A 16,051-nucleotide genomic window follows, 5' to 3' on the forward strand; every position below is an offset into this window, starting at 1 on the left:
TGTTCACAGCAGAGACAAGATATGTACCAGGGACTTCCAGTTCAAAACTCATGTCAGTTTGCTATACTAGCACCTATTCAAATGTCCAACTTCTATCACAAATTCTTCATTGGTACACCATTTCATCCAAATGACAAACGGGGGGGGGGGGGAGACACCCATGAAAACACAAGACTCACTATTGTCTTTCATCAACCACAGCTTCCTGAAATACGCTGGGTCTAAGTTTCAGCCAGTCCATTGAGACTTTAAGTGCAGGAAGGGGATAGGAACCCCAAGACTCTTCCTGGTAATCATTCTGGAGAGGACACTTGCACAGGATTCCAAGAAAAGACACTGGAAGAAAAGATATATGCTCTTATGATGATCAGCAAGCATTATACATTTGGGTATGCTACCTCACTTTGCTACTTTATCCAACCCCAGTTCTCAAGGGGCAGAGTTGGATTAGGTTTCCCTGTGAAAAACACTTTAAAAAGACAATATGCAGGCAGCAGATAGCAAAAAATTAGGTCCTCATCAACAGAAGGCAAAGATGACTGCATAAATGTTTCAGACATATAGCATTTAGTGGGTTACAGTCCTTTCAATCACTAGTTAATACTATACAGTGATACCTCGGGTTACAGACACTTCAGGTTACAGACTCCACTAACCCAGAAATAGTACCTCAGGGTATGAACTTTGTTTCATGATGGGAACAGAAATTGTGTGGTGGCAGCAGGAGGCCCGATTAGCTAAAGTGGTACCTCAGGTTAAGAACGGACCTCCAGAACGAATTAAGTTCTTAACCCGAGGTACCACTGTACAATGTGGTTTCAATTTACTTTTTACCAAGTACACCATACAGGTTAAAGGGGGAGGGGTTATTGTTTTTATTATGTATTTTTTGTTTTTATCTTGCATCTTATATTTGTATGCTGTGAACCCCTGAGATGTACAGATGAAGTACAGTATACAGTGGTACCTCGGGTTAAGTACTTAATTCGTTCTGGAGGTCCATTCTTAACCTGAAACTGTTCTTAACCTGAAGCACCACCTTAGCTAATGGGACCTCCTGCTGCTGCCGCGCTGCCAGAGCACGATTTCTGTTCTCATCCTGAAGCAAAGTTCTTAACCCGAGGTACTATTTCTGGGTTAGCGGAGTCTGTAACCTGAAGCGTATGTAACCTGAAGTGTATGTAACCCGAGGTACCACTGTACAAATAATTAATAATAATAATGTTACAAACCAAACTTTTATTTATCAAAAGCTGGACAGCAGCTATTGCCGCTGTGTCGTAGAGTTATACGTGTGCAACCCAGTATATGTGGCACCTGGGAAGAACTTGAGTCTACAAGCTGATTTCATGGGTACACAGTTAGACTATAACACATTGATTTGGACATGAATACATTTAAAGCGTTTTCTGATAGTAAGAGAGCTATGGACAGCTCATGGGTGTTCCGATACTGTTGCATTCGGGATCCCCACTAAGCTGGGGCAGGGATGGGCAGACTTCAGGTTGTGTGATCACCCTACTTCTCTTCCTAACAGGCAAAGGCGGTGGGGGAGGTATTAAGAGTTGTTGATGCTATTCCAGCCACCACAGAAGCAGCTCAGAAACAGTTAACGTCACTAGGAGCAACAGGATGCTTCTAATTTACTATTTCCCATCCTGTCCCATAAAACAGTAACTATTTGAATCACCTGGCTGGACAGTTATCTTGCAAGCGCAGCATCTCTTCCTCCTCCTCCTCGTGTGGCTCAAGAGAAATTGACTAGTCGTCAACAAGTGAACTAACCTAGAATCTCATATCTAGTTTCCAGCAGACTTGACTATGTAACAATCATCCTTAAAGCCTTGCAGCACAAGAGGATAGGTTTTGCTCCAAGATCTGTCAGCTTTAGTACTTACTGAATAGAGCCAGCAACTGTGTCCAGCAGAGCTGTTCATCCTGACTGTAACTGTGCTGCTCAGTCTCATTGCTAAAGTCTCGTAAGTGATGCAACTGAAACAGGTTGATGACGGTAATGTGGACTAACTGCTGAGAATTAAAGGTTTTTTGGAACAGCAGCCTCTGTAACAAAAAAGGAAGAACATACACCTCAGAATGGGACAATGCATATAGGAACAGGCTTGACTGCTGGTGAGTAAGGACACTGACTATAGGTGTCGCCTTGCCCTAATGGTGTCTTTTGAGGCACCTCTTTGCTTTTTCTCACAGAAGTGCATGGCTGCCACATGCTTTTATGGGATGAGCATTGTGCAAAAAGGGCGAAACCTGCTGCCTGGTGCCTACCTCTGGGTGGTCTTCAGACAGGAATCAACACAGGTGGATGCAATATATATCTGAGCAGTGCAGGGAATTATTTTATTCCCTGGCTCCCTAATTCCTTGCAATGTATGAATCTCCCTTCCACTCACACCCTCAACAGTTGCAACAATGGGCATGTTGCTAGTTTCTGATGTTTCACACTTATGGAGAAAGTGGCAATCCACAATCTGTCCTGCTGACAGATGATACTAGGGATGAGGGAACCTTTACCACTCCAGGACCACATTGGCTACTCCTGGACTATAGGTACTACTCCCATCATTCATGACTACTCGCTCTGCAGGCTGATAGGAGTCCAACAACACCTAAGGGCCAAAGATGTTCTGTCCCTGGTCTGGACATGCGGAAATGTCAGGCTCATCTAGCTCAACTCTTTGCTCCATATTTAACAGCTTTGCCTGGGGTCTGGAGAACAGAGGTGCATGCATGAGATAGCAAGCCAGACTAATTGCCACGGTGCACTTTCTGGCTAGGACTTCAAATTCCAGCTGGAATAATCACTGCTGTAATTGTCACACTTATGCACACTGTTCTCCTGTGTGCAAGTACGGTAGAATTGCAGTGCTTTTCCTAGTATCTAGCCCAGGCTGGACAAAGCACTGCTGCCGCATTAATGCACTTAGACCATGAATTCAACATGTGGAAATGGCATTTTGTTATCCTATTCGATCTGTACTTCACTCGCCTTCCAAGTTGCATAGGGGCAACCATCATAAACCTTACCACAAAGTCTCAATGTGTGACCTAGTACTCCTGCATGCACTTCAATTTTGAATACAAAAGCATTTTTTCCCTTGGGCTTGTGTGCTTGATATTTATAATTATTGCTATTGAAGTTTAATAATAGTCTTTCTACAAGAAACCTGTATTCAAGGCAACGTGCACTACCACAACAAAACAGAACCCTAAGCACTTTTAACACTAATAAAAAGCTAAGAAGAAAGAACCAGTAGGCCAGACCCAAAATCAGGAGGAGGAGTACAATTTCAGTTCAATCAGCCAATGGGAGGGAAAAAATACAAGAAAGAATTAGTCTTTCACTTATGATTTCTTACTACTGATAGACACTCCATAAGTGGGACACTCCACAAGGCTCATGGTTCAAGCCCTTATTAATCTTATTTCAGTCACAAAAGAACATGGATCAATGCATTCTTACCAGATTTTTAAGAAGCACGGGGTGGGCGATAAATAAAAGGAGCATCTGTGTTCCTTCAGAGCAAGGGAACAAAGTACCAGTCCCCACACGAGCTGCTGGATAGCTCAGTTGGTGGAGCCTGAGACTCTTAATCTCTGGGTTGTGGGTTCAAGCCCCACCTTGGGCAAAAGATTCCTGCATTGCAGGGGGCTGGGCTTGATGACCCTCGTGGTTCCTGCCAACTGTATAGTTCTATGATTCAGCATGAAAAGCAGGGCACATCTTGTGAAACCAACCTTGAACTGCTCCTCTAATTTCTCACGGAGAGGGTTCAATTTCTCCAAGTTCTTACTCAGATACACATGGCCATGGAATTTTATAAATGCCTTAATGAAATCAGACACTCCCCACTGAGTCTTCACCTCATCACGACTGCAATTAAGGAGATAAAAAACACACATATTTTAGTCTTTGTAAAGCTAACCCTGGCACAAAAACAAATGCATACTGCTGACTAGCACCCTCTTTTAAGAAAGTTGGCGTCTCTGAAACAGGAGAGGCTGTAGCTGTGATTGATAGTTTTTCCCAAGACAACTGCACTGATGATAAAAAGCAGTATTAACATTTAGAAACTCTCAAATTAAAAGAATTCAGTCATTTGTGTAGACCACAGACAGCCACTCTGTGTAACCTGAGGGCATGCTGTGTTCTCCAGACAACAATCTAGAAGCAGTAATAATAAAAGTTGCCTCCATCCAGCAGAAAACACTTCACTGTTGGGAATTAACCACTCCAGCAGGCATTTTAAGGTAGCATTTGGTTTACTGTAAGCCGCCCAGTGTGGCTGGGGAAACCCGGCCAGATGGGCAGGGTATAAATAATAAAATTGTTGTTGTTTGTTCATTTTCTGTGGATTGTTTTTATGTACACCACTTGGAAATGCAAGTAAGTAGGTGGAAATACATTCATATAGACAAGTTTGTGCATTTACCAATCTTCCTATAGACATAAAAATATAAAGCTGTCATTGTCCCATCCCCTTTGGAGGATTTGGAGTGTTACATCACAATCCTGGATTTGCATGAAGTCAGGGTAGTGGAGGGGAAGCAAAAGATAAGGCAGGTTTTAAAATGGCAGCAGAGGTTTGGATAAAGCAAGACCCTGAGAATATGGGAGGGGCATAAAGGAGCTGTGAGGATATACCCATCCACCCAAATATTCCATAGTACCTTCCCACACATTTTTCACTTCTGGTATCATGTGTTGTCTTCATACATAAAGTTCCAGATTCAATGAAGTAATTTAGAAGCTATAGCTTGTGCCCCAAAGAGGTCACTTTGGTGCGGCTAACACACCAAAAACAATGTGGGAGCAAGCAGTTACAAGTTACTGGTCTCCGCAGCTACAAAAGATGCTGTGATTCTCCCGCAGTCTGACTTCACCCCTGGAAGTGCACTCCATTGTCCCTCAAGACAGATGAATGCCAACATCAGCTGAAATTAACCTTCTCTAAATGAACAAGCTAATATTCTATTAATCTTAAGGATACAGTGACATATGGCAGTATTGTGTGCATGCATGAAGGAGGCTGCACAGAAGGGAACAGGAAGAGGTATGGAAATGGGGGTGCCAGGGGCAGTTAAGAAAGGAGGAAGGAAGAAATAGAAGAGGGTGAAAGTGATTGTGTTGTGTGTGTGTGTGTGTGTGTGTGTGTGTGTGTGTGTGTGCGCACACACACACACACACACACACGGGGGCAGCACAATATGAGGGAGAAGACAAAAAAAATGGGGTGATCTCTGTAAGGAAGACATGAAAAAAGGAGTGTGGAGGGAAAATGTGAGAAAGAGGGCACAAAGGGGGCTTGAAATAAATGAGTAGGGGGAATGAAAGCAGGGGCATGAAAGGGCCTGAAGAACAGGATGGGGTGGTGGCTTTATAACTTGGTGGAAGGTGAAAATGGTGCTTAGTGGTTCCATTGTGTATGGGGGAGAAAGATGCAGGAAGTTACTATGGGGGTGGTTTGTGCACAATGGAATTGCACAAAAGAAAGGGGAGGAAGGGTGGACATGGGGGAGAAAGTGGTTGCTGCAGAATAAAATAGAGAAGTGGCTTCAGCAATGGAGTTAGGAAGGTGAAAAGCAAGCTCCCAGTCACCAGTCCAGCTGGCGCATTCTGGATTAGTTGTAGTTTCTGAGTCACCTTCAAAGGTAGCCCCACACAGAGTGCACTGCAGTAGTCCAAGCAGGAGATAACCAGAGCATATACCACTCTGGAGAGACAAAGCACAGGCAAGCAGGGTCTCAGCTGGCGTACCAGATGGAGCTGGTAGACAGCCACCCTAGAAACAAAATTAACCTGCAACTCCAAGGACAGCTGCAAGTCCAAAATGACTCCCAAGCTATGGATCTCGTCCTTCAAGGACACAGTGACCCCCATTCAGGACGGGGGAGTCCTCCACACCTGACCCCCGGAAACAGTACTTCTGTCTTGTCGGGATTCAACCTCAATCCGTTAACCACCATCCATCCTCCAACCACCTCCAGACACTCACACAGGATGTTCTTAACCTTCACTGGTTCCAATTTAAACGAGAGGTCCAGCTGGGATTCATCTGCGTACTGGTGAGCACCCAGCCCAAACTCCCTGATTATCTCTCCAGTGGCTTCATATAGATCAGACATGTCCAACTTTCAAGAGACTGAGATCTACTCCCACTATTAAAAAACTGGCAGTGATCTACCAAAGTGGCTGAGTGGTTTTTTTTTAGGGAGTCAAAGTTGTTGAGGATTTTTAGGAGGTCTATGGTGGTATCAAAAGCTGTTGAGAAATCCAGAACCAGGGAACAGCTTTCACCTCTGTCCCTAGCCCATGGGAGATCACTGGCCAGCACAACCAAGGTGGTTTCAGTCACATGATAAAGAACTCTGACAAGTTTGAGAGGAGTCTGGGGTGGGGACACTGGCGGCAGAGCTTGTATGCACTCCTGCACCTCTATTTTTAACCACTGTGTGTTCAGGCAAATACTTGTAGCCCATTTTGCAAAAACGTAAGTATACTGACATAACAAAACCTTGCCCTGTCTGTAACTAATTTGTGTGAAAATTCAATGGCACTGTCATATCAAATTTACAATCACAGGGGCAGAATAAATGTTTTGTTGCTACTATTAACCTGTAGGAGGCACAGAGGAAAAGAAATTACTTACTTGATGTTCTTTAAGAACTACTTATAAAAGACACATATATAAATATTGCAGCATCTTGGAGAAAAGATTTATATTGTAGCAATAGCCTGAAGCTTATAAATGATATCTCACTACCTAGAAAATATTAGCCTTACCTTTCCAGTGCTTTAGAAAGTGCTTTTTGTAGGTTAGTAGAGGCAGCTGGGAAAGGGAACTTCACAGCAATGCTTCTGCAGTAGTAGAAAATTGTGGTCAGGTGATCTCCTTTGGAGGATGCTAAAATAGCCAGCTGGTTGTAAGGCTGACCTAAAGTTTTTTTTAAAGGGAAGAAAAGTTTCTGATAAAGTAAAGGACTCACTCTGTAAGTACAACCCAGTTATTTTACCATACTCTAGGCAGCAGCTACTATTGGAGTAACAGTTTTTGACCATGGTCAATAATAAGCAGGTCAGTCCTAATGCAGTAATGAGGATTGCTTCAAAAACTGGCTTGCTAACATTCCTGTTATAACTTACTGAAGCAAAGGGACATGTAGTTAGTTAGCAGGTTGTGCCACGGGACACATCTCCAGCTGCAACACTAGTCTTTTTCTGATTCAAGAAAGGGTTCACTTAGGGGGTGGAGGAACAGAAAGGAAGAGCCTGAGCAGGAGACTGGACATGTCTGGAAGCAATGGAATGGCAGAGCTTTCCTGAAGAGGGAGGAAATATGTAGGTGGTTTTAATAGATAATAAAATACAATTAAACTATTTAATGGAAGCCACTATGGAGATCCCTCTGGATTAAACACAGAGAAAAATTGAAAGAATGATAATGAAATAAATATCCAGTTGATATGAGGTATGAACATTTTAGCTCTGTTATCTATTGCCAATCTCATAGAATTAATGTGGTATATGGACATCCTTCTTCCATAGGGTTCAGTGTTGAAGTAGAGTATGAAGATGCACACTAAGCTCCACAGAACCAGTGGGATTATGCTGCAAACAACTGATCAAGAATTGGCAAACTCACCCACACAGACTGCATTCCATAAACTCACCATTGGATGGGACAAGCTGAGCTGCATGCCTGTAGTAGGACTCAGCCTGGCTGGTCTGATTTCTGTAGCGAGCTGAAAAATCAAGAAGAATTGCTGAAACAGAACATTCTACACTACTAGTCAATGTGCTACACCCCACCGTTTCTTAAAATAAATAGGTGTTGTGGACTATTATTGTACATAGTGCTGGACTAGGAGCCTTGGTTTACTCCAACCTGGCAGGTGCTCCTATTCTCTCCTTCCAATTACATATTGCTATTAATACTTGACATAAACTCTATTTTTCACTGTCACTGCACAGCTTATGTATAACTTCCTCCTGCAGATTCTACTGTCCGTGTTCAAGGTACTCACCAATGTCTCCAAGGTGGACAAGGCAGTGCTGGCATATATATGAGCAGGAGCTAGATTGTGGCTTCACAATGGCGCTGGTGTGCGTCTGTTTATTGCTGATAATTCCCAGTTGGGAGGACTTCACACGACAGGGCAAATCTACATTAAACACTGTGCACAGCTCCTGCAGTAGCTAAAATTAGAAACAAATCAATTTTAATAGTCATAGGAAAACTAGCAACCAGATAGAAAAGCCTGAAGGAATTGGTCAACTTTGAGTGTTATCCTTAAGCCCACCTTCACTTCTATATAAGATTTAGAAGTTCATGAAAATCTAAAGGACACAGAGGTCATGTTGTATCATTCTAAACTCATTTCACCTCTCCTCAGCTAATATTAGGGGAAAGGCCTTATGTCAGTGGCTAAACACATGCTTTGAATGCAGAAGGTCTGATTCAATTCATGGCATTTCCAGTTAAATGACTCTCTGACTGCAGGGCTGAGGCAGACCTTGAAGAGATGCAAGCAGTTATGAGGAGACAATGTCAAACAAGGCAGACCAATAGTCTAACTCAGTATCAGTTATATCCATAGGGTACCTAATGTTTCTACAAAAGAGAGATATTGCAAAAGCAAAATGGAATATACATGCATGTAAGAACGAAAGGCAAGTGCTTCTGGATTGGATCAAAGGCCAGCATCCTGTTTTGCAGCAGCTAGCCAGGTGCCTATGGGAAGATTCAAGCAGCCCTCTCCCACTGCTGTTCCACAGCAACTGAATTTTATTTTTATTTTTTTATAAAAATTTTATTAAGATTTTTACATTACAAAATAGAAAAAGAAAAAAGAAGAAATACAAAATAAAAATAGTTAAAAACAATCAATCTTTTCATCACATTATTTTTCATTTACTTGGTTCTCGGACCTCCTCATACCTCCCTTTTTTGTATTCCAGTTCAATTTATTATCTTTAGATGCGGCCACGATGGCCAACTATCGCCCAGTCTCAAATCTTCCATTCTTGGGCAAGGTGATTGAGCGAGCGGTTGCCGAACAACTCCAGGCACACCTGGAAGAAGCGGACCATTTGGATCCCTTCCAGTCGGGATTCAGGCCTCATCATGGGACTGAAACTGCCTTGGTCGCACTGGTTGATGATCTCCGGCGGGCTAGAGACAAAGGTGAGAGCTGTTTCCTAGTTCTGCTGGATCTCTCAGCGGCGTTTGATACCATCGACCATAACATCCTTCTGCACCGTCTTGAGGGGCTGGGAGCTGGGGGCACTGTCATACAGTGGTTCCGCTCCTTCCTCCTGGGCCGTGTTCAGAAAGTGGTGGTGGGGGATGAGTGTTCAGACCCCTGGGCTCTCACTTGTGGGGTGCCTCAGGGTTCTGTCCTCTCCCCCATGCTTTTCAACATTTACATGCAGCCGCTGGGAGAGATCATCAGGAGGTTTGGGCTGGGTGTTCATCAGTATGCGGATGATACCCAGCTCTACCTCTCTTTTAAATCAGAACCAGTGAAGGCGGTGAAGGTCCTGTGTGAGTGTCTGGAGGCGGTTGGAGGATGGATGGCGGCTAACAGATTGAGGTTGAATCCTGACAAGACAGAAGTACTGTTTTTGGGGGACAGGAGGCGGGCAGGTGTGGAGGATTCCCTGGTTCTGAATGGGGTAACTGTGCCCCTGAAGGACCAGGTGCGCAGCCTGGGAGTTATTTTGGACTCACAGCTGTCCATGGAGGCACAGGTCAAATCTGTGTCCAGGGCAGCTGTTTACCAGCTCCATCTGGTACGTAGGCTGAGACCCTATCTGCCTGCGGACTGTCTCGCCAGAGTGGTGCATGCTCTGGTTATCTCCCGCTTGGATTACTGCAATGCGCTCTACGTGGGGCTACCTTTGAAGGTGACTCGGAAACTACAACTAATCCAGAATGCAGCAGCTAGACTGGTGACTGGGGGCGGCCGCCGAGACCATATAACACCGGTCTTGAAAGACCTACATTGGCTCCCAGTACGTTTCCGAGCACAATTCAAAGTGTTGGTGCTGACCTTTAAAGCCCTAAACGGCCTCGGTCCAGTATACCTGAAGGAGCGTCTCCACCCCCATCATTCTGCCCGGACGCTGAGGTCCAGCGCCGAGGGCCTTCTGGCGGTTCCCTCATTGCGAGAAGCAAAGCTACAGGGAACCAGGCAGAGGGCCTTCTCGGTAGTGGCGCCCGCCCTGTGGAACGCCCTTCCAGCTGATGTCAAAGAGATAAACAACTACCTGACATTCAGAAGACATCTTAAGGCAGCCCTGTTCAGGGAAGTTTTTAACGTGTGATATTTTACTGTATTTTTGGTTTTTATGGAAGCCGCCCAGAGTGGCTGGGGAGGCCCAGCCAGATGGGCGGGGTATAAATAATAAATTATTATTATTATTATTATTAGCTCAGCAGTTTCTTTCCCTCTTTATTCTACCCAGATCTTTAATCTTAAATTATTATAGCCTTAAATTTGTACTTATAAAAAACCATTTTTTCATATTCTTTTATACCATTTCAGCTAGAAACCACTTAATTTCAATCCAACATCATTCTAACATTCATTAATTTTACAATGTCTCTGTAAATAGTCTTTAAATTTCTTCCAGTCTTCTTCCACTGACTCTTCTCCCTGGTCTCGGATCCTGCCAGTCATTTCCGCCAATTCCATGTAGTCCATCACCTTCATCTGCCATTCTTCCAGAGTGGGTAAATCTTGTGTCTTCCAATACTTTGCAATAAGTATTCTTGCTGCTGTTGTAGCATACATAAAGAAAGTTCTATCCTTCTTTAACACTGATTGGTCAACTATGCCCAGGAGAAAGGCCTCTGGTTTCTTCAAGAAGGTATATTTAAATACCTTTTTCAATTCATTATATATCGTCTCCCAGAAAGCCTTAATCCTTGGGCACGTCCACCAAAGGTGAAAGAATGTACCTTCAGTTTCTTTACATTTCCAACATTTATTATCGGGCAAATGGTAGATTTTTGCTAGCTTGACTGGGGTCATGTACCACCTGTATATCATTTTCATAATATTCTCTCTTAGGGCATTGCATGCCGTAAACTTCATACCTGTGGTCCATAACTGTTCCCAGTCAGCAAACATAATATTGTGTCCAATATCTTGTGCCCATTTAATCATAACGGATTTCACCGTTTCGTCCTGAGTATTCCATTTCAACAGCAAGTTATACATCCTTGACAAAGTCTTAGTTTTGGGTTCTAACAGTTCTGTTTCTAATTTTGATTTTTCCACCTGGAAGCCAATTTTCTTGTCCAAATTGTATGCCTCCATTATCTGATAATAATGAAGCCAGTCTTGCACTTTGTTCTTTAGTTTCTCAAAACTCTGCAGTTTTAGTCTATCTCCATCTTGTTCCAAAATTTCCCAATATTTCGGCCATTTAACCTCCATATTGAGCTTTTTCTGAGCTTTCGCTTCCATCGGTGACAGCCACCTTGGGGTTTTATTTTCCAATAAATCCTTATATCTTATCCAAACGTTAAACAATGCTTTTCTAACAATATGGTTTTTAAATGTTTTATGCGCTTTAACCTTATCATACCACAAATATGCATGCCATCCAAATACATTGTTAAAACCTTCCAAATCCAAAATGTCTGTGTTTTCAAGAAGTAGCCATTCTTTCAACCAGCAAAAAGCTGCTGATTCATAATAAAGTTTAAAGTCTGGCAGGGCAAATCCACCTCTTTCCTTTGCATCTGTTAATATTTTAAATTTTATTCTAGGCTTCTTGCCCTGCCAGACAAATCTTGAAATATCTCTCTGCCACTTCTTGAAAAGGTCCACCTTGTCCACAATTTGCAATGCCTGAAACAAAAACAACATTCTAGGCAATACATTCATTTTTATAGCAGTGATACGGCCCAGCAACGAAAGCTTCAAATTTGACCATATTTCTAAATCTTTTTTCACTTCAACCCAGCATTTTTCATAGTTGTCTTTAAATAAATTCCCATTTTTTGCTGTCATGTTAATCCCCAAGTATTTAACTTTCTTAACCACTGTTAAACCTGTCATATTCTGAAACCTCTCTCTCTCTATTGGTGTTAAATTTTTCTCTAAAACCTTGGTTTTTGACTTATTCAGTTTAAACCCTGCAACCTGACCAAATTCTTGAATCAGTTCTAAGACCCTTTTCGTACTAGATTCTGGCTCCTGTAACGTCAATACTAAATCATCTGCGAATGCTCTCAATTTGTACTGTTTGGCTCCGACCTGTATACCTTTAACCAACTGGTCCCTTCTGATCATATTCAGCAAAACCTCCAGGACCGATATAAAAAGCAATGGGGAGATTAGGCAACCTTGTCTTGTCCCTTTTTCTATCTTAAATTCTTCCGTCACCACATTATTTACAATTAATTTAGCCTTTTGCTCTGAATATATTGCACTTATACCGTTTTCAAAACCTTGGCCTACCCCCATACCCTGTAAATTCTTTTTCATAAAAGTCCAAGAAATGTTGTCAAACGCTTCCTCCGCATCCACGAATATTAAAACTGCCTTATTGTTTATATTCACTTGTAGTTTCTCAAAAATATTAATTATGTTTCTCACATTGTCAGATAAATGTCTTCCTGGGAGAAAGCCTGCTAGGTCTTTATGTATCTCTTCCACTAACACTCTTTTTAGTCTTTTAGCCAAAATATCTGCAAAAATTTTGTAATCCACATTAAGCAGTGATATGGGACGGTAGTTCTTGAGCTGCGTCTTTTCAGTCTCTATTTTCGGTACCAGTGTGATATATGCTTCTTTCCACGACTCTGGTGCCTTTTCCCCCTCCATTATTTCATTACAGACCTCTTTCAAAGGTTGTACTAACCATTCCTTTAAAGATCTGTAGTATCTAGAAGTCAGTCCATCCGGTCCTGGAGATTTACCCAATTGCATATTCTGAATGGCACCTTCTATCTCTTGTTCAGTTATTTTATAGCTCAACATTGATTTATTTTCTTGAGAGATTTTTTGTAGTCCATTTTTTTTCAAAAATCGATCTACCTCAATTTCTCTCTGTGGCCCTTGTGTATATAGTTGTTTGAAGTACCTCTGGAAGCAATTTCTGATCTCAGCTGGGTTCTGTATGTTCCTTCCTTCCACTTCTAAGTTAGTGATTGTATTTAGTTTTTGTCTTTTTTTCATTTGCCAAGCCAACAGTTTCCCACATTTATTAGCCGACTCAAATGTCTTTTGTCTCATTTGTTTAATTTTCCATTCAATCTCTTGATTCATCATTTTCATCAATTGTACTTGATATAACTTTATTTCTCTCAGAATCTCCTGCGACTTGGGTTTTGCTCTCAAATTTTTTTCACCTTCCTTTATTTTCTCCAAAATTTTATCCTTCTTCTCATTCTGGATTCTCTTTTTTAATGCGTTCTGTTGTATCAAGAACCCTCTCATAACAGCCCTGCTAGCGTCCCAGATTACTCTTTTTTCCACATTGGTGTTCATATTTATCTCAAAGTAGTCTCTCAAGGTTTTTTGGGCCTTCTTTAACACTTCTTCATCTCTAAATAAGGTGTCATTCATCCTCCATCTGAAGGAACCAGTTGGTATTAGTTTCATTTCCATCTTGACAGCGTTATGGTCGGAGCAGGTTTTTGGGCAGATTTCCACTTTTCTAATCTTTGGTGCCATTCCTCTAGTTACCCATATTTGGTCAATTCTAGTCCATGTCATTTTGGCTTCAGAAAAGAAGGTTCCCTCCTTAGCCAAGGGGTTCTTTGTTCTCCAAATATCAACTAAATCCAAGTTGTCTGTCATCTCAAAAAGTTTTCGGTAGTCTACCATCCTTGGTGACTACCTGTCTTTGTGCCTTGTCCATATGTGTAAATACCACTCCATTCATGTCTCCCAGCAAAATTACATTGTAATCCAAATAGTCCATCAGGATCTCATGCAACTTTTTAAAAAAATCAGATTTCCCCTCATTTGGTGCATAAACGCCTACTATCAAAAAATTTTCTCCCTGTATTTGAATTTCAACTGCCACAAATCTTCCTTGGTCATCTTTAAAGATAAATTTCGGTTGTAATCTCTCTTTTGCATAAATCACAACTCCTCTTTTTTTTATCTTGTCCGATGAAATGAACTCCTGACCAAGTCTTTTATTAATCAATAATTTCCTGTGTAGCCTTGTTATATGTGTTTCTTGTAAACAAATCAAGTCCAATTGTTCCTTTTTTAATAAATGAAACACAGATCTCCTTCGCTGAGGGGAGTTCAAACCGTTGCAGTTCCAACTTAATAGTTGCAGAGCCATGATGTATTTACTATGCTTCTCCTCCAACAGCACCCAGTGCCTGTTCCTGTTCTGTTGGTGGTATCACCTTCTTCAGGCGGTCTTTTAATTCAGGAGGTAGATCTGGTATATTCAAAGTTTCACTTACAAGTGCGCTTAACTCTCCTTCAGCTTTCTTCTGCAGGTCTTCTCCAAAATTTAAGTTTGTCGTCCTCTGATCTTATTTTTATCTTCTTGCCTTTATAACTAAAAGACAGGCCTTGGGGGAATTCCCACCTGAAAAAGATTCCGTTACTTCTCAGCAATGCAGTCAAATCTCTGTAATTGGACCTAAGGTCCAAAAGATGTTTCGGAATATCCTTAAATATTTCCACTCTTGACTGATGTATCACCAAAGTCTTCTGGAAATGCAGACTCAAGATTTTGTCTCTCTCCTCTTTTGATCGGAGGGTGATCAAACAGTCTCTCACTCTGTTCTTTCTCCCTCCTTGTCCAAGTCTAAAAGCACTCACTATCTTGAAGCTGTCCTTCTCCAAATCTGGATTCCAAAAGTCTGCAAATTCCTGTGTAAGAAATTCAATCAAATTATTTTTCTCCAATTCCGGAACCACTCTGACCCTTAAATTTGCTTGTTTCTCCCTCAACTCGATCATAGACAATATCGGATCTATGGTCTTGTAGTTCTTTGTGTATCGGTGGTATCTTCTACAACGGTGGCTGTGGTGGTTACAATTTCTTTTGCCTCATCAGCTGTCTTTCGTGTCAATGTTGATTCCTGTAGTAATTTCTGAATAGTCTCAGTATTAGTGTTTACCTTCTGACCCAGATTATTAATGCTTGTAGTATTTTGATTAATACTTGTGGTGTTCTGGTCAATTTTACTCGATGCCTCGGCTACTTGTTTGCTTATTTTATCCAAAGATTCATTTATTTTACTAAGTGCCTGGGTCAGGGCATCGTCAGCAGCCATACCTTTAGGTTTAGATTGTGCCAATGGGGTTGTTATTGGCAAGCCAGCAGGGCCGGGTGTCAAACCTCTCCTTTGGAGCCCACCATCTGTGCGAAGTACTTTGCCAGATCTGGTTGCTTGTAGGGACTCTAACTTGTCTTTCCCATCTGCCATAACCCTCCAGATAAAAGTCAAGGTCAGTCACACACTCAAAGTCAGAGTCAGAGTCTATCAAGGCCGGTCACACACTCAGAGTCAGAGTTTGTTTTGAAATGGAAAATTCCCCTTAGTCCAGCTGCAGTTGCAAGAATTTCAAAGTTCCTCTAGGGGGACACAGTAGCAGCAACAGTCAATAATATCTTAAAGTAGCTTACATTTTCCCTTTCATCCCCCAGTCTCAGAAGGACAACAGTTTCTGTTTCCAATTATTTCCTGATACTTTGAAATCAGGAGAAATCAGTCAGTAATATTGTATCTTAATTGTATCCTCAGACGCAGAGTTAAGGATCGTTGTTTTAGTGCCAAATTTTCAGGAAGAAGGCAGCGCTCTCCGGCAACGGCTACGCGGCTTCACTCCACGGAAGAAGCAGACGACTCACAGCACAGCGCCACTTCCCCACTCCGCTCCGGAGCCCAAATCTGGACTCCTTCGCCGATTGGGGGGGCACAAAAGGTGCCCGCCGAGTCCCACGGTCACAGGCTTCACCCGCCTGTGATTTTTAAAGGGTCCCCGCTGCGCTGCAGCGGTACAGACCCGATTTCCGCAGAGCCAGTCCCCTCCAAGTTAGAGG

General features: G+C 42.3%; 1 protein-coding gene across 4 annotated transcripts in view; it reads right to left on the minus strand.

Annotated features, from left to right (window-relative positions):
- SMG7 (SMG7 nonsense mediated mRNA decay factor) overlaps positions 1 to 16,051 on the minus strand; it is a 75,065-nt gene that overhangs the window by 35,085 nt on the left and 23,929 nt on the right. For all 4 annotated transcript variants that reach the window (XM_053391099.1, XM_053391103.1, XM_053391102.1 and 1 more), the window contains 6 exons: positions 8,041 to 8,212; positions 7,687 to 7,758; positions 6,800 to 6,950; positions 3,754 to 3,889; positions 1,899 to 2,061; positions 180 to 336 (listed from right to left, as the gene is read on the minus strand). In XM_053391099.1, coding sequence (XP_053247074.1) covers positions 180 to 336; positions 1,899 to 2,061; positions 3,754 to 3,889; positions 6,800 to 6,950; positions 7,687 to 7,758; positions 8,041 to 8,212 — 851 coding nt within the window. The remainder of the gene's footprint in view (positions 1 to 179; positions 337 to 1,898; positions 2,062 to 3,753; positions 3,890 to 6,799; positions 6,951 to 7,686; positions 7,759 to 8,040; positions 8,213 to 16,051) is intronic.

Source organism: Podarcis raffonei, chromosome 6, assembly GCF_027172205.1.
Source record: "Podarcis raffonei isolate rPodRaf1 chromosome 6, rPodRaf1.pri, whole genome shotgun sequence".
In the NCBI taxonomy this organism is placed as follows: domain Eukaryota; kingdom Metazoa; phylum Chordata; class Lepidosauria; order Squamata; family Lacertidae; genus Podarcis; species Podarcis raffonei.